At 47.9% G+C, this 24,528-nt stretch overlaps 1 protein-coding gene across 1 annotated transcript in view; it reads right to left on the bottom strand.

Moving 5' to 3' along the window:
* The window catches only part of Nr4a3 (nuclear receptor subfamily 4 group A member 3), a 38,115-nt gene extending 14,509 nt beyond the window's left edge, over positions 1-23,606 (bottom strand). Inside the window, exons 1-6 of the mRNA XM_057790642.1 lie at positions 23,078-23,606; positions 19,701-19,874; positions 16,616-17,577; positions 12,718-12,847; positions 12,102-12,274; positions 960-1,159 (exon numbers count right to left, since the gene is read on the bottom strand). Of these exons, the coding sequence (XP_057646625.1) occupies positions 960-1,159; positions 12,102-12,274; positions 12,718-12,847; positions 16,616-17,575 (1,463 nt within the window). The 5' untranslated portion in view covers positions 17,576-17,577; positions 19,701-19,874; positions 23,078-23,606. The remainder of the gene's footprint in view (positions 1-959; positions 1,160-12,101; positions 12,275-12,717; positions 12,848-16,615; positions 17,578-19,700; positions 19,875-23,077) is intronic.
* Positions 23,607-24,528: the final 922 nt, after the last annotated feature.

Genomic DNA, 24,528 nt, shown 5'->3' on the forward strand with positions numbered 1-24,528 from the left:
TGCGTGGGGCTTATCTTCTGTGTAATCCTTCGCAACATGCCTAAGATGTCAGGCAGGTCTCTACCAGCTCTCACGTGCACTGGATTGGCTGCAAGTTAAGCTAAACTCTAGCCACAAACTCCGCCCCATCTCTCCCTGGGATCCTCTCTATAGAGGGCAGATGGACAGAATGTTATATATATTTAATTAATAATTTTAATATATATTTAAGAAGGACATTTGTGGAGAGAAGCTTAGGTCTGAAGTTCAAGCTATTTGAAAAATCACTTCCTATTGGGCATGGCAGTGCACACCTGGGTGCCAGCACCCTGGAGGTTGGAGCAGGGAAGATTCCAAGCTCAAGATCTAAGGTCAGGCTAAGCTACCTAGTGGACCTATTTATCTATAAATAGACGAATAAATAAAAGATAGATAGGTTAGGTAGGTAGAGAAGTAGGTAGGTAGGTAGATAGGTAGGTAGATAAGTAGGTAGATAGGTAGGTAGGTAGATGATAAATAGAATTCATGTACTCCTCATGTTTGCTTCCACTGAACATTAGAGTGAACCAAATCTTTTGACCCAAGAACTCAGCTGTGGAACTAAAGCACTTCAGGAATGTTGCAACAGTCACTTGTGAAACAGAAACTCAGAAAGCAAACCCAGAATTTCCACAAATAGCATCTGCACCCCAAGAACAGTCCTAGAGCCACAAACTTGAGTGACCACAAAAGCCATCCTCTATTTTGCATAGAAAAGATCTGAGTTCCTAGTGAGTCAATACTCGTCTCAAAGCCTTTGGCTGTGTCTACTCCCGCTAGACCTCAGACTGGTACCCGGAGTCCTATGCCACTCCACCGTTCTTTCTATCCCCCACTGCTCAGTGCTTTAACGTCTGAATACATTTCATCTCTGCTTGGTCAACAAACTCCCCGCTGTTACAAATGAGAGGGCCGAGGGAGGATAAAATAATAGAACATACCTGATGGAAAGTCTAAGAACAAACAGCTCCAAAAAGGCTGATTCTATAAGTAATGTCTGATCTTCTTTGGGGAGATCAGTGAATCCCGGGATCTTTTCTGCCCAGCTCCTGGACACGTCGATGGAGGCCGTCAGAAGGTTGTAGAATTGCTGCACGTGCTCGGCATCTGTGCCTGCAGTGGCCTGGTCAGTGGGACAGTACTGGAAGGCAATGCATAGAGAGCATTACCCTGACTGCATGGGGATGGCGCCATCTTTTGAGAATGACTCTGTCTAGATGTCATTGCCTGAATCCTACCTCCCTTTATAAAACCCATTAACATCCACAGCATCTTCTGATCCCCCCAATGACCCTGGGACATAAAATAAAATGACTTTATTTTTATTATCCAACAGACAGAAGTCCCTTCAAGTCCCATCAGTCAGGGACTTGACATCATCTGGGGAGCTTTAGGACGCATTCCTGTTCTCAGTGCTGCCCCCCAGAGAGACCAATTTAAGGGGTCTGGAGTGAGGTCTACCCACTGGGAACTTTAAAAGCTCCACAGATGAAACCACAGAGCATCCCACGGGAAAAACCACTAGCCTCATGGGAACCACGGCCCTAGGGTCTTGGGTCTGAGTAGGACTTCTGGCTCTATGGGTTCTGTTGTAACATTGCGGTCTCCCAAAAAGATGGTCTCAATAAGGATCCAGAGATTTCGTCGCTAAACCAGCAGCATCAACAGCACCTGGTATTGTGCTAAAAAACAGCAACCCCAGGCCTGCTTCATCAGAAACTCTGGGGGCGGGTCCAACAGGCTGCTTCTTATGAGAGCTGACGATTCTAATGTACACGGAAGTGTGAAAAAAAAAAAAACCACACAATTAACCAGCAAGAGAAAAGATGATTGATTTTTGCTTGCTGTTGATGGATTTCTATGAGATAAATCTGGAATTGTATGTGGTGGGTGGTGGTGGAGTTCCTGCGTGGCAGAGCCCAGACAGCTATATGCCACCAGACTTGGGGATTGTGGCTGCTTGTATTAATCAAAAGAAGATCAAATCAAGACTTCAGTTTCTTATCACACTAGCCATATTTCAGGTACTTAAAAGTCAAGGGGGGTGGGGTCCGTGTTCATCATCACAGAAAGACATACTAGATAGCGCAGGCCAAGGAACATGGGGGCAGAAGGCAAAGAAGAAGAGGCAAAGACAACATTAAAGGAGGAAGGGGAGGAGGAGGGGAAGGAAGGGGAGCAGGGCTCTCCAAAGCTTTGGGCTACTCTGGTAAAGGCATTTGCCTGACTCGATGGAGGCAGAACTTTTTCTGCATCAGGCAGGATGATCTAGGCAGCACAATGAAGATGAAGGAAAAGCAACAGCCCAGAGGTGTGAGAGATGCAATGTGAACAGGTGTGTCACTTCCCTAGTGTTCACAGTGCAGAATAACCTTGCAGCCCTGCCCCCTTGATCCTCACCAGACAGGGATTTGGGTCCTTATTTTATAAGTAAGGAAACTGAGGCCCGGGGAAGCTCTGGAACCTTCCCAGGTTACATAAGTGACAAATGTAAGCTGGGGTTTACGTGCCTCTTGACTTTGGTTTTTATGTTTTGAGACAGGGTCTTACTATGGGGCCACGGCTGGCCTCAAACGTGCAGCAATCCTCTTGCCTCTGCCACCTGCGTGCTGGGCCTACAGGCTGCCTGTTAGTTAAGATGTCTGATGTTAGCGGAGAATGTAGTTTCCTACTTACACAGAATGACTAAGGCTCTGGCATTTAGTTTTCAGCACCCCTGAAATGCTCTGGAAAGGGTTGATGCAAAGGATCAAACTCACAGCCATGTACACGTTACACGTTACCTGTACATGCACAGGTAAGTGCTCTACGACTGGACTACATCCCCACTGACTTTATTTGTAGCACAAGAATAGTCAAGGTGGGTACCTACGTTTGCCACAAAGCCCAGAGCTGATTGGAGGAGAAGCAGCTGATGAGAAGCCAGCCGTCAATGAACAACAAGGCACACCTGTAAAACCTGCCCCCAGTGGAGAGCGGGAGATTCTACAAGTTAGCTTCCCCCAGAAACAGTAAGGTATAAAAATACAGACGCCGGATGTTGAGCCCATGGACCTTAACCCTGGTTTTATTTGGGCCCCTAATTTGTGAAATATGGTATTGGGGCCCAGTTTTCTTCTCCATGGAGTAGGGATAATAACATCTTTAGAGCTCTGTTGTGATAGCCTTGCTATGGGAAGGGCCTGCGAGGTAGAGCAGCAAGTTAAACAGCAGACCTCAGTGAAGTCACTGATAAGGAGTTCCAACAGTGTCGCCGTCCCTCACCTTCCACATTTATTGAGTGTGGGCTGTGCTGTATTAGAAGCCAAAGCTTTCTAATTTTCACCTTAACTGTCTAAGATCTTGTAGCATTTGGTTTAGCCTTGCGTCCCTTTTTTTCCCAACAATCCCACAGTTTGCCTGGGATTTTCTGAGGCCCCAGATCCTGGGTGGTATCATGAAACAGGGGAACAACTCCAGGAGACAGAGGCAGCTTCTGAAAGACCTCTGAAAAGGCCATGAGACCCTGGTGAGTCCACAATATTTATTTATTTAACACATACTCTCTTTACTGGAGGAGAGCGGAGAAAAGAGATCAACGTGTATCTCTAGACAAATCGCATAGCGGCTGCTCCATGCCTGCTGTAGCCTCTGGGTGCCCAACAGATTAGCTAATTGCTGTTTCTCCTGCCTCGTGTGTTCAAAGTTTCTAAATATTGCTAAGCCATACTAGGTATGATGCTGTGGCCTAGAATAGGACACTAGTCCTGCATGATTTTGTTTTTAAATAGTGGCTTGATTGGAGGAAGAAAAGTCCAAAGGGCTTGTAAAGTCCTCACTGAGAATAGGAGCCCCAGCTTACTGCTCCCTACATTGGCTTCCCCTAAACCAGGGCTCGTGGATCAACCACAGCTCTGCTTCCAGTGTTTGCTCAGAAGTCACTAGAGCATGCAGTTTTCACCAGGGTTCTCTGCAGGCAAAGCCTTGCTGGGCTCACGGTTCATGCCTTCTGCATGGTAAGAGCAGTCCCTGCCTGCTTGGGGCGTGAACTTTACTTTCATAGAGCTCAGAAAAGAAAAAACAAAAAAACAAAACACAAAACCAAAGCCCAGCAGGCCCAGCTTCCCTAACTGCAAACCTTCTGGATTCACCTGCAGTTATTCTTGTCCAAGTCCCAAAATTCTGGAACCCAAACTAGACGCAACCTGAATTACCAGTAACAGGTGGGTCAGCACCCAATGACATGGGGAGAGAAGAATCATGTATATCCCTCTGAACATATAATTTAAAGAAACAGGCCAAAGATTCCAGATACTCTGCCTGGCTTAGCCATTTAAACCTGGCCGTGGAAGAGCTGGAACCCATCTGTGCCTGCTTACAGTGGTTTAAGATCGCCAAAGAAAACCCTAAAAGCTATTTGTTCATTGATTGTGGCACAGAAACATAGACCGAATACAGAAAGAAATTTTCTTTTAACGAACTTTTGTCTCTGTTTCTGCTAATGCTTAATGTCAGCCTATCAGGACACTTGGTCCACGAGAATCTGGCTTTAGTTCTAGTCAGAGCTGTAGCCGCCTCTCCATCGGGAGCATGGCAGGATGCAGACGTCTACAAAACCCCTAGAAGGAGAATTGTTTGGTGCACACAGTAGCAGATGGACAGGGGCTTTAAGCCCCACAGACTGCACACTGCATTCGGCAGCAACCGTGGGGGTCAGGTTTCAGCAGTGGCCCAGGCCTATACGTTATTCAACTGGAGAAAAGCACTCTGAAAATTAGCCACGTGATGCTTTAGTAGCAGAACGGAGCTGAATATGCATCACACTCTCGGCTCTTGATAAATATGTGAACTATCTGAAGGAAATGGCTTCCCTCCCCACCCCACCCTCTTAGTATGTTACTTTTCTTTCAGCCTTTATATCTCTAGAGATGATAGATGTGATCCTTATATAAGTTAAACTATGTAAACATAGTCATGGGTTCTTTGCTTTGAAGTGTGCCATTTTAGGACTGGAGAGATGGTGGAGTGTATAAAACATTTGCTATGTAATCATGAAGAACTTTGATAAAACTCAGGTGGGCATGAAGGCCCACCCATAATCCTAACCTGCTAAAGGTGGAGGAGACAAGAGATCCCAGAAGCTACCTGGCCAGCTCCAGATTCATGAGATACCGTGCCTCCACAGAGGGCACCAGACACCAGCCTTTGGACTCCACAAGCCATGTGCATGGTCACCCCACACAAGTACCCACATACACTGGAACATGTCCACACACCACACATACACATACCTGTGCTGATAAGCAAAGTGACGTTTTAAAAATCGGTACTGAAAAAGATAGGTGACGAATATATTTTTCCCAACTTCCTCCTTTTTTGGTCTGTCAATGTCCCTCTACTAGAAAAACTAAAACAAAAAACAAACAACCAAACCCACTACGGGTGATATTTCCAGTACCTTCTTTCTCTCTCCTTGGCAGATAAGTTCTCTAAGGGCAGAGCTTTGTCAGATCCACCATCCACGGGCCCCTGCCCTATGTATTTGTTAAGTGAATTTAGGGCTTCCTGGAAATTTTATAGCTCATCCTTTCTCATCCCTAAGAAAAGCTGGGGCATTCAAAGTAAAGTTGAATTGTCATTGGTGGCTCTCAAACCTTACAATGCCAAAGAATCATCAGAGGCTATTGTTAAACTAAAGATTATTCTGGTTTTCTACTTTCAAGTCTGAAATCAGTAGGTCTGGGTGCAACCCGGAGGAACCTGCTTGTTAAAGCAAACACTGCCGTCCTTTGTGGTTGAGGCAGTCTGGGTACCACACTCAGGGAAACTGTGGTCCATACTCAGAGTGGAACTCTATGTAGCCGCTGTAACGATGGGAGGGTTGGGAATAAGAGGACTAGAAGGGCCCACAGAAGTGCACCGGGTCTAATCTTTTCACCATTTAAACTGGAGGCCTTCACGGTAGGAACTGGTTGATGCCACCCAGTGAATTAACTGGGAAACATCCTCCCCCAAAGCTTCTTGAAACCAGCGTTGACAGTCTTCACGCTGTGGTCTCTGTAAGCCTACCATGTGCTGGCCGTGTTGGGTCTTAAGGCTACCTCATTAGCATTTAAGTGACATTTGCTGGTGTCTGGTTTGATGTGAGCAATAGTTCTCGCAGTTGCGGTCTGTTACTGCACTAAGTGGCACCGATGCCAGAAAACATCCTGGCGTGATGAAAAATACTTGGAATGACCAACTGATGAGGACATTAAGTATATTTCCTCATTAGTAATCATGCAGGCGCTGAAGCCAAGCCCGGTATCTATATATACTTGTATTGCTAAATTAAAAGCAACTGTGGGGCAGGGAATAGCAGCATCGCGGGTGGAAACAAATCAAATGTGACATGTTTTGACTGTGCTGATGTACAGTGATCTGAGCTCATTTTTGAGGGAGAGAAGTTTGGCCCACAGGAGAAGGGAAGGTTCCAGAGCCAGGAATGCGTCACAGAGCTCAGGAGCGCTCGTCCTGGCCTCTTCAAACATTTGCTCCCTCGGCGACTTGGAACAAAACCCTTCCTTTTTCCACATTCGGGGAGAAAAGGGTCCACTGGGTTTCTACCCTTCAGGCACATACCCTGCTACATGGAGATTAAAATGTACTGGTTGGCAGACACTTCCCTCTCTCTCTGCTGACCTAATCACCGGGAGAGCAGCTAGCACTGTTAGTAGACTGTACTGGCCAAATCAACTGTCAGGCTCAAACTTGACAGAACAACTCCTTGTCTAACATACAATAAGCTCTGAATACATGCTAAAATGTTAATATCAGTAGCTGAGAGGGGGATTGGGTGGTTGCCAAGGTACAGAAAACAATGAGTTTCTTTGAATTTAATTCTAAATGAATTGATTTAAAAAAAAAGATATAAGGCTGGAGAAACAGCTCAGAGGTTTAGAGCACTTGCTGCTCTTTCAGAGGACCTGGGTTCAACTCCCAGCTCCCACATAGGGTCTTACAGCCATCTAACTTCAGTTTTAGGAAAGCAGATGCCCTCTTCTGACCTCTATGGGCACCGGACACCCACGTGGTACACAGACATACACTCAGGCAAAACACTCATGTAAAAAAAAAATCTAATAATATTATATAAAACTACCATACAAATGAGGATATAATATAAAATACATATTACTATTATTGTAGTTTTTAAAAAATCAAATTAAATTCCTACTTAAAAACTAGTAAAATGTAAAAACGCGCACGCCTTTAATCCCAGCACTCGGGAGGCAGAGGCAGGCGGATCTCTGTGAGTTCGAGACCAGCCTGGTCTACAAGAGCTAGTTCCAGGACAGGCTCCAAAACCACAGAGAAACCCTGTCTCAAAAAACAAAAACAAAACAACAACAACAAAAAAATCCCTAGTAAAATGTCATTAGCAGAGGCAGTATGAGGACACAGAAGCATCCCCTTGAGTGACTGTCTCATCTCAGTCCTGCCACCAGTCTTAGGCTGCCGAGACTTCATTTAGTCCTCTGAAAACATGGCGGGGGAGGGGAGGTTGTCTTAGATGATCTCAAGGTCATTCAGTGCTGTGGTCTCATAATTAAAGAATTTTAAGGGGAAGGTATCATGCAAGCTTAGTTTCAGGCAATGGCAATCTTTAAAGCACTGGCATTATAATTTTGGTGGCAGAGTTGAGGGCTTATGTGAAAATATTTTTATGCTTGTGTCTGGCTCAAAGTAGGCATTTTGTGTTTCATTCATTTAGGAAAGTTCTTTTCTTTTCCTTCTTTATTTGTTTGTGTGTATGTGTGTGGGCACTCCAGTGCCATGGTGTGGGGTTTGGTTGTCTCCATTTACCACGGAGTTTCTGGGGATTGAACTCAGGCTGCAGGGGTAGACAGCAAAAGCCTTTACCCATTGAGTCATCTTGTCTGTTTCATTAATTCTGTGTTCTAAGTGTGTCTGTGTATCTGTATATAAGGGTATAAGCATATATGTGCACACTTGTGTGTGTGGAGACCAGAGGTCAATGTCCAGTGAGTTCTTTGACAGTTCTCCACGTTTAAAATTTTCTAATTATTTGAAATATATTGTCTTTGAAAATGTCATATATGCATTGTCTTAGTCACTTTCTATAGTTGTGGAGACCCCATAACCAAGGCAACTCACAAAAAGAAAGCACTTAATTGGGGGTGTGCACATACTATCAAAGGTCTAGTCCATTATCATCATGGCAGGAAGCATCATGGTACACAGGAGTCTGCAGCACTAGTTCAGAGCTATATCCTAATCTGCAGGCTGAGAGAAAGAGCCTGGGTCTGGTGGAGGCTTTTAAAGCCTCAAAGTCCACCCCAGTGACCTGCTTCCTCCAACAAGGTCACACCTACTCCAACAAGTCCATACCTCCTAATCCTTCTCAAATAGTGCCCCTCCCTGGAAACTAAACATTCAAATAATGTGATCCTATGGGGACCATTCTTATTCAAACCACTGCATGAGTATAATGCATTTTGATCATATTCACCCCCAGCTCCTTTTCCTAATTCATTTTAATTTTGAGAAAGATTCCCACATGGAATTTGGAGCTCACCACTGGCTAGACTGGATGGCCAGTAAATTCCAGGGATCCTGGGACACTGCCACCTCACCAGCTCTAGAATTTCAAGTATATGCTTCTGGAGATTTGAACCAGGTACTCATTCTGGGGTGGTATGCACTCTACCAACTTAGACATTGCCTCAGTACCAATTCCAATATTTTTATAGATACAAAGTCAAGTTACATAAACATGTATATTTTATATATATGTATGTGTGCTCACACACACATGAAATATACACATTTTTCTATATTTCTGCATATAAGTACTTACAGTAAGGAACCAAAAAGTAAACCTCAGAATCATAAAGCCTTTAAGAGTTTGAAAGGACTTAATGTCATGTACAGAACCCTTTGTGGAGAATCCTGTCCTGTGCTGTCCTTGAATGCTCCTTGGCTTGCTGATCTCACTCTGACTCACTTGGTATGGACAGAGAACTAGTCTTCAGAGCAGCTTTGAAGACAGGCTCTCCCACCCCCACCACCATCTTCTTTCTCTAGGTTTGCCAAGGGGAACAGAAGTATTCTTTTTCTTTTTGATACAGGGACAAGAGAGTGAGAGTGACCTAATTTCTACAAACCTCCCTTTCTTCTATATATCTTCCTTTTTTTTTTAATTCTCCAACCATCACTTATAAGTTTCCATAAACAGGGTATCTACATTCCCCTTAAATCTGGTCTTGGATTGAACTCAATCCTTGACGTGTGATCTGAAAGGACAGAGTCCATGAGACCATATGGAATTGAATTCTGGTCCCATACTTCTCCTACCACAGCAGGTAATTTAGCACCCCTCCATGCTCACACACACACACACACACACACACACACACACACCCTTTGTTGGATCATACTGTGGAACAAACTCCTGAATGAACCTCTGACAAGCCAAAGCTCTCCCCTTTAACAAAATCTAAATGTTGAGCTTCACATTTATTTTTGCCTACTTTCTCCGTGATGGTTTCAGCCCTTCCTGTTCCAACCTGTCGAGATCGTTCTGAATGTTGGTACTGACATCCATCATATTAGCAGATCCCTCCCAGCTTTCTGTCATCTGCAAATGTGATCAGCATGCTCCTGTGTCTTCTTCCAAGTTTTGGATGAAAGCTCACTGTATTTTTTAAAAAGTCTTTTAATTTAGTTGATTTTGGTCCAATTTTTTTTTTGATAATTTTGTAGAACTATCTAAACGCAGGAGAACCCAAGCGATGAAGTTCAACCTGATTCCAAAACAATGCGATTAAAATAAATATGTTTTGCAAAATTGAGCTAGGCCTCAAAGGTAGCATCAGCACGAACCAGACTTTGACATGGGCAATCTGTATTTGGGGCAAAGCTAACAATTAAATTGGATAAATGTTTGTTGATGAAGATGATGACTCCAGACTAACAGACTGAACAGTGCAGAGACAAGCAAACACACTGGATTGATTTTTTTCAATGCAGAGACAGGTCCCAGCTGGGACAACTCAGCGGACTGGGGAGATACCGCCACTGAATGAGAAACCAGGCCACGGAGACTGATAATTAGATAGTTTGTGGATAGAGTATCATTCGCTGGGGGTGGGGGTAACTTTTCTGGATTGACCATCAGTAGTAATGTCAAATGCCCTGGGACGATGTCAGATTGCGTGCCACAGCCTTAGCTAAAGCATTGTCTATAAGCCTCCTTGATGCAGAGAATTACAGAGGGAGAGGCAGAGGTGCTTGCGGGGGGGGGGGGGGGGGAGTCTTCATGCCCAATTAGTAATCCCCACTCTCACTGCAAGCAGAGAGTGTGAAATGTGACTCCTAACTTGGCCTCTGATAGATGTGTTTTGCTTTGTGACCTTGGTCCAGTCAACTTTTTCACCTCTCTTTGTTTTGATTTCCTTATAGGACCTCGGGGATAAAGACTCCTTAGTGGTAGTGTGGTTCCTGCACTTACTAGCACACTTGATAAACGACCAGAGTAAAAAGTTTGGTCAAAGTAACGATATACAAGGTACCATGTTGAAGTTTTGACAAATGTCATCATATTTAAACTTCACAAACAATCCTGGGAAGCAGATAATATTAGCAAATAACAAAGATGAGGAAGCTGAGGCATTAAAAGATCAGTTTCTCAAGGTCACCTAGCTAGTAAATGCTGGCCCTGGGATTTTCATCTTCTAGCCTTGCCTGCTTTCAAAGCCTGAGCTTCCAGTCAGTGCATTATTCTGTTATACTATTACACTGTCTGAGACTTGACTTTCATCAGGAGATGCTACTTAAAATCAGAGTAAGAGTCCTCAACCTTTGGTGCTGAGGATATACCATACTACTTATAGGGAGTCTTGTGATCAGGAGTAGGGAGGGCTTTGCTGCCTAGAATGAGGGTAGGGAGGAGGGCAAGAGGATCTCAGCATGTACAGCATCAGTTCTGTTAACACTGCAACCTAAAAGGAGTCCACCCAGCAAAGGCTGTTCTTTGCCAGGCATTCACTCAGATGCTGCAAATGATGAATTAGCCACGGGAAAGGCAATCAGATCGACCAATGGGATACCCCCACATGGGTCTCTTTTCATTCGTGTTTCTAAGCTTGTCTTCAAGTAGAGGTAAATCCCCTTCCAGCTCATAGCAATGAGACAGTGTGATACAGTGTCTAACATGAAGAATTATTCAATAACCAGGGCCACTTTCTTCTCTCTCACCTGTACTGACTGTATTTTACTAGAACTCTGCTTTCCAAAGTCCTATAAAAATGACCTTATCATGCTGGAATATTTCTCAAAAATCTTTTAGAGCCCTTCTTAGTGCTATTCAAATTTAAGGAAATCTGTAGGCTTCATACTGGTGAGATTTTTTTTTTATGGTGCCCTACGTTAAATTAAAATGTTGATATGTTTTGGTTGACTGAAATAATCATTTATGTTTTTTTCAAAATGGTTCTGTCAGCCTTGTGTGTCTGATGCTCAAAACCCTCTTCTGGTGTTAAATATGGTAATCATTTCCACTGCAGGGAGGAGAAAGCCAAGCACAGGAGCCAGGTGACACAGGCAGGAGGCAGAAAAGACAGCATTCTATCCAGACCTCCTGATGCCAAGGTCAGGATTTGCTCCTCCCCATGGTCTAATCCCCCCAAATAAGCAGCAAGATAATCAATGAAGATGCAATTCGGTAAGCCGTCTAAGGATAACTTGGGGCTCACCCAGAGGGTTTGATCACAACGTGAGAAACACAATAGTCACGATTTCCAAACAACTACATCTTTAGTTCACCTGTTCAGCTTTTCATTGGCACCACCAGGAACCCTGCAACCATACGTGCGACAGGGGTAGCCCTGTCAAGGTCATCGTTAAGGCATTTAGAGCTTCAATAAGGCACAAGTTATTCGGCATAGTGAACGAACGAGTTGCTAAATGAAATGAAATCTATAGAAAAGGAAAAGGGAGGTTACTGACTAGCAACAGTCCCAGGCGCAGTCATCCAATCAACTCTTGTTACTATTGTCATGACTGGAGTAGCATAATCACTCAAGAGCATGCGTAGAACTTACTCTGGAATAATCCAGATCTCTGGGTGTCGCATCTGACAAAGCGCGGACGAGGGCATTCATCATACAGATGGGAGGAGACGGTGGGGAAGGCTGCGAGGGCTCCTGCTGCAGTGGGCTCTTTGGTTTGGAAGGCAGCCGGCCTCTCCTCCCTTTCAGACTATCTGTACGCACAACTGATGAGACACAGAGAGAAAAAGCCAGGTTTAAAGATCGCATTCGGAATAGGCATAAATCACGAAAAGGAATCCAAACACATTAGAGCTTGGCACTGATGAATGAGAGCCACCATTTCAAAGCAGTGTTAAGTCTGGAATAATGCTCAGCAGTGACTGAGTTGAAATAACGAGGGGAAGAAAGTTATCCCATACTTACATGTGGTGATGAGTTAGCTCTGAAAATCTCCATCTCAAATAGAACAATGGCTTTTTAAAAAAAATTGATTTTTGAGAAATTAGAATAAGCAGTCCTCAGTGTTGGGTAAATATAGATACCGTTAAAAAGAAAATGTTTGAGAGAAAGAGACAATAGTAAATCTGCTGCCTTGATATAGATATTAGCAGCTTTCGCTGTTTGAGGTCATGAGTAAGCAAACCAGATGAAAAGCATGTGTTCTTACCTTCTTTAACCATGCCGACGCTGAGACACTTCTGGAATCGGCAGTACTGACATCGATTGCGGCGTCTCTTGTCCACTGGGCAGTTTTTATTTGCCAGGCAAACATATTTTGCATTTTTCTGCACCGTTCTCTGAGAAAACATAATGGGAGAGATAGTCAACTAATAGTTTCTGGAAAGAGGTAAGACCTGACAAGATGTATTTTAATTACAACGTGAAAAGCGACAGTGCAATTTGTATAATTAGATAAATTTAATTTCCTAACACGCTAGCCTGCAGGAAAAACAATTTTATTAGTGTTCCTGGCTGACAGTGGAAATCATCTTGGGTTGTTCTGAAGCGGGTCTCAGGAGGCACCCAACTCTGAATGATAAAATCATATCTGAAATTACCAGGTCAACATATCGTACCTCAGAGGATTAGATTATCTCCACTTTTAATATCCCCCTGGGAACAATTTTCTACTTGTTTTACTCCCCTGATTATTGCTGACCTTATTAAAAATAAAATCAGAATTATCTGGGCTGTCCTATGTATGGCATCACTATTGTAAGCCAGATAGGACAATAGCTGATTTTGTTACTCAGTAGAGATGTAATCATACAGAGTGAAGTCAAGAGTTTGTCTTGTTAAAATATATAGAAAATAATATTTTCTTTCTAAAATATATAGGGAGTCATCTTTTAATTAAAAAGTAAATCCACATGATTGCACTACTTGGCTCACTCTCTCTTTAAAGGATACATATAATAAACTGCCCATTTCCAACTTCCAATTCTTAAAGTTGGATAGAAAAATCACTATCATATCCATGAAAGAAAACCCAAAGCTGAGTAAGAACAAGAGAAAGAAATATGACTGTCATATACATCCCAATATTTCATAAATGACTGTTATTATTGACACCAAAATGAACCACATTGTCAAAGACACATCATAGAACTCGATGTTGGAGATAAAAATAACATCACAGTTTTCTGAATCACGTGGAATTTTGAAATAAGACATAGAGCAATAATTAGACGTAATCTTATGCTCCAAATGTAAAACGATGCTGTAAGAAAACAACCAAAAACCCCATGGAAACCTCTGCGCAGGTGTTTGTGTTTTTACCACTTAGGATAGGATGAATCGCTCTGAAAGGACCTGACCTACACAAGTCCACCCAGAGCAGAACTCTGAATTCACTTGGGAAAGAAGTCTGGGCTATGTATTAGAAGAAGTTCAGGTAAACTGTGCTTAGTGATCTGTTTTGGGTTCAAGATTCTAGTTTCCCTCTGACTCTTTGTTTTCCACTCTTCTTATTTCCCAAGTTTCAGTTTTACCTCGTCACCTTCTCATTTCCTTTAAGGGAGTGATTACACACATGCAAAGCCGACCTACGCCAAGTCGAGACATGGCTGCTGGGTCTACAGACTTGCGGGTTTCAGCACCTCCAGTCCCTGTATCGACAGGAGCCTTTCACAGAAGCCCTCTTTCACAGAACACGCCCCTACCTCCTAGCTCTCTTTCTCCACACTGTCCTTAAGGCCATGTGCCCATTTACTTTAGGTAACACATTTTCCCGATAGCCTGAAGCCTTCCCCATATCTGTGTACATCTGCACAGTGTAAGGACCCAGAGATCGTTACAGTTCAATCACCGAATTCCTATCATTAACTGCACTTCATGTCACATTTTTAAAGAATTCAATTTAATGGTAGAAAGCCACTGGATAAATCCGGCTCTGGTTTCCTTAATTAACAGATCTGTGGGGTGGTCCAACCCCAGGATGCCCCCACCCTTTCAAGCATAGATCTGTTTCCAAGGGGATGGTGAAGAAAAGGGAAGTTGTTGGGGAATGCTGCTGCACATTTTCAGACTTGGGATGCTAGACTCCCATGTCGCGATGAGTTCTCGTTGATTTGGGGATGGTTCTACCGTAGTTTTCATTCAGCTCTTACTGGAAGGTCTCGCTTTTCTCCCTTCCTGCTGATAGTTCACTGCCCTTCAGCATTTCCAGTGAAATGCTTCACATAAAAAAAAAAAAAATCAAACCTGCTAAAGGGATGTAGTGATGTGGAAGTAGCTTTGGGAAATCTTGAGTAGGTAACAGGGGATGGGGGAGGAGACAGAAAAAGGGAGGAGGCTAGCCTGGGGCTGGGCTCTTGCTCAGTGGTAGAGCACCTGCCCAGCAAGCACAAAGCCCTGTGTTCCATCTCCAACACGGAGAAAAAAACAAAGGCTAACCTCAAAAGGAAGTTCCGCCCTTAAAATGCTATAAGCTTGTGTGTCTGTAGGGATTTAACATGGCCACATCTTTATCCAGACATCCTGTCATCTACCTAGAGAATTCAATGCGTGACATGATAACCATCGTCACATCAAAATTAACTGCCTGTTGGATATATGTATAATTACCAGCATGTACATTGTCATAAAAACTTCAGAGTTTCCGTTCATTGATAACTAATGTTTTATGGCTCTTTAAAGACTAGGAAGTGCTCTTGTATGCTGCTATCTTATTTAATACAGGTTTTCTCTGGGTGTGAGTCACTGGCTGGGAAATTAAGATCTAGCAAGAAGACTTATGGCCAATGTTATAAACTGGTAGGTGGTGACGAGTTAGGATTCCTACTTGAATCTTCCAGCCCCAAGTTCAGCATGCTCCTAAATATACTCTATTTGCCCCCCCCAAATCCTAGTCACCCAATCAACATTCCACTTCACCTATGTCATCTGTGTGGGTCTGCGCATGCTTGAAGTATCAGTAGGTTAGGGTGTAAAGAGAGTAAGACAGAAATGTCTAGAACCATCAGAGACTCAATGACAAGAGAAAGAACAAGAGAATAAGCAAGCTGAGCCCCCACACACACACACACTAACACACACACCCATCAGATGTGGAAAGACTACTGAACTCTAGGGTCAAGCGAAACCAGTGGCCTCTATCCCACACACAAGCCAAGCCACTGCCCAAGCCTGCCCAAGGCGTACTCTCTAGGGCTCAGTTTCTTTGCTGGTAGATATGGTGAGCTTGATGACACTCCCACTGTAAAATTCTTCACTGTATCTATGAGAGAAGGATCAACGTGGGTACTGTGTCTGTGCACAAACCTAGGGAGGCAAGTGTTTCTAGAGGACAGGGTAGACTGGCCAGGCCTGAGTTCTACCTTCCTCCTGTCTATGGAGGAAGCTGTCCCAAAATGACTCTAGCTGGTTTACCCCGCCCCAAATTTGCCACTGCAGAACTGTGAAAAGGAGGCATGTTGGGAGCACACAGGTATGAGTGGACCCCCTGTCTCCACCTCACTCTCTGAGGATGACTTCTGTGACAGCTGGCTGACCTCTCTGAACCTCCGTTTTCTTCTCTAAGAAACAAGAATAATTATCCTCTATCTGCAAAGCACAGGGAATACAAACAGCTACTGAGTGACCAAAATTCAATCTTAAGTCTGTCTGATTCTAGACTTGCAGCTCTTTCTGTGAAGACTGAGAGACAAATTACCTGGTCTGCCATGCAGGCAGTATTCTCTCAGGCTCTCTGGGTATGTATAGGCAAGGAGGAATAATAAGGACTTTTGGGCATTATTGAAGTTTAGATACTTTAGAAGTTGCAGAAGTTCCTGCCCAGGAAACAAACAAACAAAAACAAACAAAATAAACAAATAAAAACCCAAACGCTCAGAAGGCAATGTCAGGTCAAGAGGTTGGGGCGGACCCATCAAGTTCATGGACAGCTTGAGTTTAAAAGCCCTGAGAAAGACGGGTCTAAAGTCCTAGCTAGCCTAGGAATAGGATGCATTGTGAGTAGGCTTTCAAACTGGCAGGGGCAAGAATGTTGCTAAACTCACTTAGCTGTCTCTGCAAGGAGCCTGACTGGAGAGCGGAGGAAGCACCTGGAGGAGGCATGCTCTCACCTTGAAAAAGCCCTTGCAGCCCTCGCAGGTGCGTACCCCGTAGTGCTGGCAGGCGGCATTGTCCCCGCACACCGCACACGTGCCCTCGCCGGATGATGAGCTCCTGTTGGGTGGCGATGGCAGGCTAGGGCTCTCTCCCAGAAGGCTGGACGCCGTAGGGGAGGCTGTGAGGCCCAGCGGTGGGAAGGTTAGCGTGGCCGACCTCTTGGCCAGCGGGAGCCCGTACGGGTGGCCCTCGAGTGCAGCAGCTTGGCTGCCGGCGGCGGCCGCGGCTCCTAGGGGCAGGCTGAGTGCAGCGGCGCCTGTGGGGTCGTAGCCGAGGTGGTGGCCGCCCGCTGGGCTGGGCGCTGGAGGGTGCGGCGGCGAGGGCTTGAAGTGGAATAGCGGGAAGCGCGCAGCAGCCATTGGGGGAACCGCCTTCATCTGCGGGTCCAGCAGCTGGCCCGGTGCGAGGCAGCCAGGCGCCGAGGGCAGCTCGTCGTCCCACAGCGCCCCCGCCTGCGGGGGGAAGCCTGGTGTGGTTGGCGTGGACGGCGGAGACTGCTTGAAGTACATGGAAGTGCTGGGCACGACGTCGTCCTCAGGGCCAGAGGGAGGAGGAATGGACGGCTGCTGCTGCTGCTGGTGATGGTGGTGGTGGTGGTGATGGTGGTGGTGGTGGTGGTGATAGCCGTGTTCACGGCCCTCTTCCATCTTGATCAAAGGCCGCGGCCCGGAAGGCGGCATTTGGTACAGGCAGGAGGGCTTGAGTTCGCAGCTACTGGGGTAGCCCTCCATGAAGGTACTGAAGCTGGGCAGGGACGTCGTGGCAGTGGCCATGATCCCTGTGCTACCGAGGTCCATGGTCAGCTTGGCGTAATCGGGGTTCATGATTTCTGTGGTGTATTCCGAGCCATAGGTCTGCGTGGCATAAGTGGACCCCGGAGGCGAAGGGCTATATTGGGCTTGCACGCAGGGCATATCTGCAGGGACAGAGACAAGGGCTCAGAAGCCAGTCGACACTCCTTTGCCAGCTGGATTCACTGCTTTTGAATCAGGAAACAAAGAAAGTGGCATCCTCTCCCACCTGCTGGCAAAGCCTGAGTGTCCCAAGTTTACTTTCTTCCTTGGTGGGAAGATAGTTGAGTCCCTGATTGACAAAGGGGCCACAGGAGCGATAGAACCTGATCTGCTGGGGGATAACTTTATCCTCCCTTGCTCTGTTCAGCAGATCTGGATACAAATGTTTTCTTTCCCTCAAAAGCCCAGAGAAATTTAAAAAAAAAATAGTTAAAATCCTAAAAAAACCAACCGGAGTGGTCTCCCTAGCCATATCGAAGGGCAAGGGAAAGGAAGGGAATGCTTTGTTAATTTGGGTAGAAGGAGGCCATTGATCCCCCCTAAGACTTACACACATTAATTTGTAAACCCATGTGTTAGTGAAAAAGATGTCCTGTGTGGGACAAGGGAGGTAGTGACATGCTAACATTTCATGAGTGCCAACTAAGGCTGCCCACACAAGTTGTGGTCCGTGGCTGCTTCCCGCCCACTCCTCCAAACAGGATTAGCAGCCTGCGCAAACTGGACCCCTACTGATGACTTCAGCCAGCTTAAGCGGTGAGGTGGGCACGTAGGCCCAGGAAATGGACTCGGGGGAGTTGATGCCATCTGCAAAGAGAAAGATCAGCTGCAACACAGCACACCCACCAAACCCGCTTACTCTCTGCTGCACGGTGTGTGCGGATGCATTTATGTCTACTATGCTGCTTCCCCATTCTGACTAACATGGCATTCTGATCCAGCAAGGGTAGAGCCCTTTTATGACAACAGTTAACAGCTCTTCTAACAGGCAGGGCTAGTCTAGGTATTTTCTCATGATGGAAGGGGGGAAAAAAGAAGAAGAAAGCAAGTTCAGAGCAGATACAGTTTCTCTGCCAGTTCAAAGCAGATACAGTTTCCCTGCCAGTTTGCCTCGGTTGGGCCCTGGAAGCAGGTGGTATGGCACTTGCTGTAATCCCAGAGGTTGAGGTGGGGGAGAAGGCCCTGGGAGTTACTGTCTCTACTGGTTGATTTTTCTAATAATTTTCCTTCTTATGGCTAAATCAAAGTGGCAACAGGGGGGAGTTTCTGGTGGTTGGTTTTTCCGAGTCAAAGGAAACCCAGGTGCCTAGCTTCTTGGAGGGTGTGGCCTGAGGGTGTGACTAACAGAGAAGCCAATGCTTCACATTTCCTTTGACATCTTCCTCTTACCCACATTTCCAAATCTGATTGAGTCATGCGTGCATGGGATGAGATCTTGACTTGAAAAAGGGTGATGAGGGCCTGTTGGAAGAAGCAGCGATGAGGAGGAGCCAGTCCAAGCCTGCTTTCTTCTCAAGAGAGGCCTTGTGAGCTAGCTGGAAGCTAAAGGATTACTTATCTTGGTGTCTAGTTCTTAGTCTGAAATGAAAGCTGGTCATTTAAAAGAAAGAACACAGCCTGGTGTGTCCATCTTTCCCCTCCCTTTGCATCCCTAGGACTTCCCCCTTAAAGTCACCTGCCATTCTTCCTTGCTGTCCTTTCCCTTTTGCTCTTTGTCTTTCTGAAGTCTCCAACAGGAGGGTGACAGTATCTTTGGTGCCTACACAGGCCTGATTCTTCCTATCCCTTTAACAAATTTGTACAAACCAATTCTGAGGCCTTTACATCTCCGTCTTCGGTTCACATGGGTTTCCTCCTTGTCTCTGAGACTCAATTCTCCAAACACCAATACCACAAATGATTGGGGGTTTAGACCAATAAAAATGTCCCCTATCTCTCCAAGTGATTCCTTAAATGAATATGTTGGATATAAAAGGACAAACATAAAGCTATTAAAAACAAAAGATCCTAATCTCTTTGGAGTATTTGCTTTTCTTCTTAGGATACATAATTTTGAGAAATGGTTCATATAATCTCACTACTCTGCTTGGTAGCAACAGGGTGTGGTATACAGCGGAGCTTCGTGCCAGGAAGCCACCTGTGCTGTGAAATCCGGGGCCAGCAGCCTTGTGTTGGTACTGGGCGAGTTGACCAGACTGCCTGCGGGGTGCTGGGTTCCCCACCATTTCCCTAGCTTCAGACCTACCTGGAGGGTATCTTGCGCGCTGAATGGTGGGGCTGGGGGTCTCTCCAGCGGAGGCTGAGAGTGTAGGAGGCAGGGACGTCGGACTAGGCGAAGCAGTCGCTGTGCAGCCCGGCTCTGCTGAGGATTCAGGCTCAGAGCCCGGGCTCGTCGGGCTGCGCTCTCCCGCAGTGGGCTCTGCAGGCACCGAGAGAGGGGACAGATATTGTGGTAAGACTAGGCTGGGTCATCTTTCCCAGGGTTGGGTGAATGGGGTGGGGGTGGGGAACCTGTAGAAAAGCTAGTTAATTACAAAGAATTATCATAAGATTAAGTGAAAGTGCGTTGGGCACACGGAATCCCTGGGCAAGGAGCATCACATCGTCGTGGGAAGCTAAGGGAAGGTTTGCCTTCACCTGGAGAGCTAACAGACAGCCCTTTTGTGGTACGCGATCTGATGCTAAAAAGCCCCACGGCCTGTCGTCACCCAGAAATTGATCTTTCCTACAGTCACTGTTGGTTCCCTGCTTGCGAAGTCAGGGAGACCGAAGAAATGAGAACACTTGAGGAACGAATATGGCCCGAATTTGGGGGTGGTGGTGTCAGTGAGTATACAAGAAAAGAAAATAGCCATTTTTCAACTCCGACGGCCCCCACTTCTCAAACACAAATTTTACACGCCGCGTAGGAAATGCACAAGGTCCGGAACGAATGCATGAATGCCCGGAGGAATTAAGAAAGTCTGCGCTTTTCATTCTAAATGCTAATGGAGCTTCCTTTCTATTAGTCGCGAGTTTCGGGGGCCAGGGGTCAAGCAAACAAAAGGGCACAGAGGAAAGAAGGCCTGTTCTGGGAGCCGCGCGCTCGGGCGGACAGCTTTGGCCACGGCTGCAGCGGACCAAGGGAGGTCCCCTGCACTCAGCGGGCGGTATCCCTGAGGGTGGGCGGCTTTAAGGCTCCAGGCCACCCGGTGGCTCAGAGGGGGTACATTCCGGAGGGCGCCCAGAGCGGCTCCCGGGCGAAGGTCCCGGTGCACAGCCTAGTGAAACTTTGTAGCTGGAAGCTCAGCTTGCCTAGCAGGGAGGACTCCAGCTGCCCCAAATTCCGGATTATAGCGCCCCCTTTGTCAGGGGTGGGTACAGCTCTAAGGTTAGGATCGTGCCCCCCTCGGGGGGGGGCAACCTTCAAACTAACCGAAAGACCTGTGGTGAGCGCAGGATCTAAGAGTGGGGTAAGTCTCATCTCCTGCTGCTCCCGCACCCCGAGTTTGCTTGTAGAGAGAAAGGGGCTCTGATTCCCCAGGTCTAGGAAATTCTCGATGGCCAGGAAATGGGGGATTCCCTTGCCATCCCCAGCCCGAGGTACTCCGACGGAAATCTTGCGCTTGCTGAAGCGCTGGCACGAGTGGATCTTTCCACAGCGGTAGCATGTGCTTCTCGCCCTCCCCCTCTCGCATCTTTAAAAGAGGGGGTGTCCAGCAACCCCCCTTCCACTGGGTGCGGGTAATCCCACCCTCCCTTGGAGCCTTATCCAGAGTAGTCTTCTTTCTCTAAGGGGCGGCCTCTGAACTCGGGTGGGCGGGGGTCGCGTCTCCCCAGGGAAGGGGTTCCTCCTGGAGGCCCGCACACAGCCCACCGTACAGCCCAGCCCAGCACCCCATTGCTTTCTCCGCCCCCCATCGGCCGGTTACCTAGGCAAAGCCTCTGCGCCTGGAAACACGTTCTGTCGCTCCGGCTCGTGGCCGCTGGGGCCGGGAGCACAGAGCCTCGGGGTTGTAAATTAGGAAGAAATAACTACCTCTGTCAAAACCCCTTTCTTTCTCGGGGGCAGACGAAGGGAACACCCCCGTGTTCCCCTCCCCGTGGTGAAGTGTGTGGAGGAAACCGTGAAACACACCATTGTGACCCCGGCTCCTCCGCGGAGTTTCCAACCCTGAGAGCGGGGGCGGAGGTTGGGCGGGGGCAAGAGAGGTGGAAGAGAGACCAGCAGAAAGGGAAAGACAGAGATTCTCAGAAAGACTGAGGGAGCCCAGACAACCCCCGGGGGAGAATTTCTGTGAGCGAGTGCTGGGTCCCGGGGGTGGGGGGACGGGTGTCTGTGGAGGGAGTTATGGCCCCCCGAGAGTCTTTGGCTTTCACGTTATGCTTATCTTATTCGGTTAAAACAACTCCAATAAAGTAATTCCATTCATTGCGTTCAGTATGCGCGCTGGGCATCTTTTTTTTCCCCCAACTCGGTTCTATAGAAACATTTCCCGGTTGTTGGAAGAGAATCACTAGAATTGAAACAGGGAGGGAATGGCTGAACCGAACCCTGTGACCCTCTCCCAGCACCCAAGGCCCTAGGAGAAGCAGCTCAAGAGTACTGATGACCACACACTCCTCGCGGCTCTTCCCTCAGGAGAACCCGGGCACATAAACAAAAGGCCACCTCCAAGAACGTTCTTGGAAATCAAGGGACCAATGATCATGAGCTCCCTCATGACTGCCGGAAGCCTCCAACAGGTTTGAGAGGTGCCTTTGAAAGCCAGTCTCCGCAGGCTGCGCTCGCCTGCTCAGCTCTCCCTCTCACCACCGAGAACTTTCCTTTCTACTAAGAATAAAATACTCGGAGCAACTTCCCCGAAAGCTCATTGAAAAGTAACGCAAGCCTTTTCCACACCAGCCAAGGCCCGGAGAAGAAGGACGCCGTCCCCACGCGTGTCGGGGCGCTCGAGTCGGCAATTACACCCGATTACCTCCGTGGGGAAAAGTGTAAACCAGCAAGTCGGCGACGCCAGGCAGACGTGCCTAGTGGAGCCCCAGGCTCATTTCAATACAATAAGCCACATTCCTACAATTACACCCTCTTTGCCGAGCTCCTCCAGCGCCTCTGCAAACTCCGGCCGCTGCTGCCCAGGCACCGTCCCTCCTAAGCTTTCTCCCAGACAACCAGCTCCGTTTCACCATTAGGCACATTAACTTGGACCCACCAGAGTCCCTATTTTCAAACCCACTTAAAACGCAGGAAAATTACTGCCGTTCATCACCGGGGCTCCAACTCTCTGCCGCCGCCGCCGCCGCCGCCGAGAGCATCATTACCATGACAACTAGAGCCGAAATACCCTGAATTACAACGCTGGAGCTGCTACAGCACAAATCCAGGTCCTCCTCTTTGTTAGAGGCTTTTCGCCTCTTTGGGTGGGGAGAGGAATCTCATACGCTCCAGGGTCCCCGAGGGCCGGCTACAGGGGAAAAGTTTCAGATTGGAACCCACCCGCCGCTTGGCGAGCAAAGCCGGAGTGGGGAGGCGAGTGTGTGTGGGGGCACACCACACTCAAAGTTGTCAATTTAAGGAGCGACGCTTCTCAGCGCGCCAACTTTTAAGCAAGTCCCCGCATTAACTGGGCAAATCATACGTACTTGGGTGCTGTGGCGGTTCCGTCTTTAGAGCGAGTTTCTAGAGAGCAGCCCCGAAATCTGGACTGGGGGAGAGTCACAGCTGCTGTCCCGGAAGGGCTGCGGTGCACAAGCCCAGCGGCTCCCAGAAGCGGTGAGCGGCTGGCGGGGGATGCTGCGATCCCAACTCATGGGAGAGCGCCGCCGAGAGGTTCCGCCGGCGTCCAGTCTCCTGCTGCGACCCGGGGGTAGAATGTCGCTGCGGTTCCCACCTCCACGGCCACTGCCCGCTCTGTCAGCGTTGCAAAGTGAGCCCAGGAGGGGCGTCCGGCTGCGGCGCCGCGCGGCACCGGCGAGGGCGCCGGGAGAGAGGGGTGTGAGCGCGCGGGAGAGAGTGGAGTGTGTGTGCGGAGCGTGTGAGCGCGCGTGTGTCTGTGTGTGCGAGTGAAGGAGCGGGTGTGAGCGTGTCTGTGTATGGGGAACGGAGGAGGAGCAGGCGCTGGAGTGGTAGGGGGCGGGAGGCAGGAGACTCGGCTCTCCCGGCTGCGCGTTCGCTCGCTCTCTCGGCACGTCATTTATGCCACAGGAGCCCTAGCGGCCTCTCCATAGAGTGCCTGGAATGCGAGACGTCAATGTGACGCCATGGGACGCTACGTCACCCTCCTCCTCCCTCCCCTGGCCCAGCCGGTTCCGCGTGTGCGAGGGTGTGTGTGTGTGTGTGTGCGTGTGTGTGTGTGCTTGTGTGCGCGCGCGCTCGTTTCCCCGGTCATTCGCTCGGCCGCACAATGGAATCCGCGGGGAATTGGCGACCCCAGCCCCGTGGCCGCCAATCTCTCTGCCACGGAGCCGCTCGCCCGGGCGCCCGTCTACCGGAGGGTGCAGTAGCCAGCCTGCCGGTCAGGCGGGACCGCCCAGCTGTCAGGCTCCGGGTGGAGTAGAGTTGGAGGAGTGCTGCTGGCTGGCCTCCGAGGCTGCCCCGGGGCAACGAGCCAGGTCGAGGGGGTAAGAGAGAGGACAGCTCTTCCGAAAGGGAAGGCTCCGCCAGCCAGCTTCTCCGAGTGACCTGGCAATCGCTGCTAAAGGAGTCTGGCACCAACCCGAAGACTCCCCGAGGTGCCGCTGTGCTTTCCTCATGCAGTGGTTCTGAGGCTGTTTACGTCCCTCTGGCCCTCTGCGCCTGGTCTCATTTGCCGCCACCTCCTCCTCCTCCTGTCTGTTGCTGGTGTTTCGCACTGGGATGCAGAGGGCTCCAGGGACAAGATTTTGTTTCTTTACCTTTATGGTGTGGGGTTCTTTACTGGACACTTTATAACCCAAAGAAGTGCACATCCAGCCACGCGCGCGCTGCACGAGAAACTATATATAAAACAAACACATCACACGTGTCGAACAGCTGAGCGAGTATGACTGTTAAACAGAGCTTCTCCCCTCCCCAGCACCGGGTCAGACAGGGAACTCTACTCGCACTTTCACTT

The sequence above is a fragment of the Chionomys nivalis genome, chromosome 16, assembly GCF_950005125.1.
Source record: "Chionomys nivalis chromosome 16, mChiNiv1.1, whole genome shotgun sequence".
NCBI lineage: Eukaryota > Metazoa > Chordata > Mammalia > Rodentia > Cricetidae > Chionomys > Chionomys nivalis.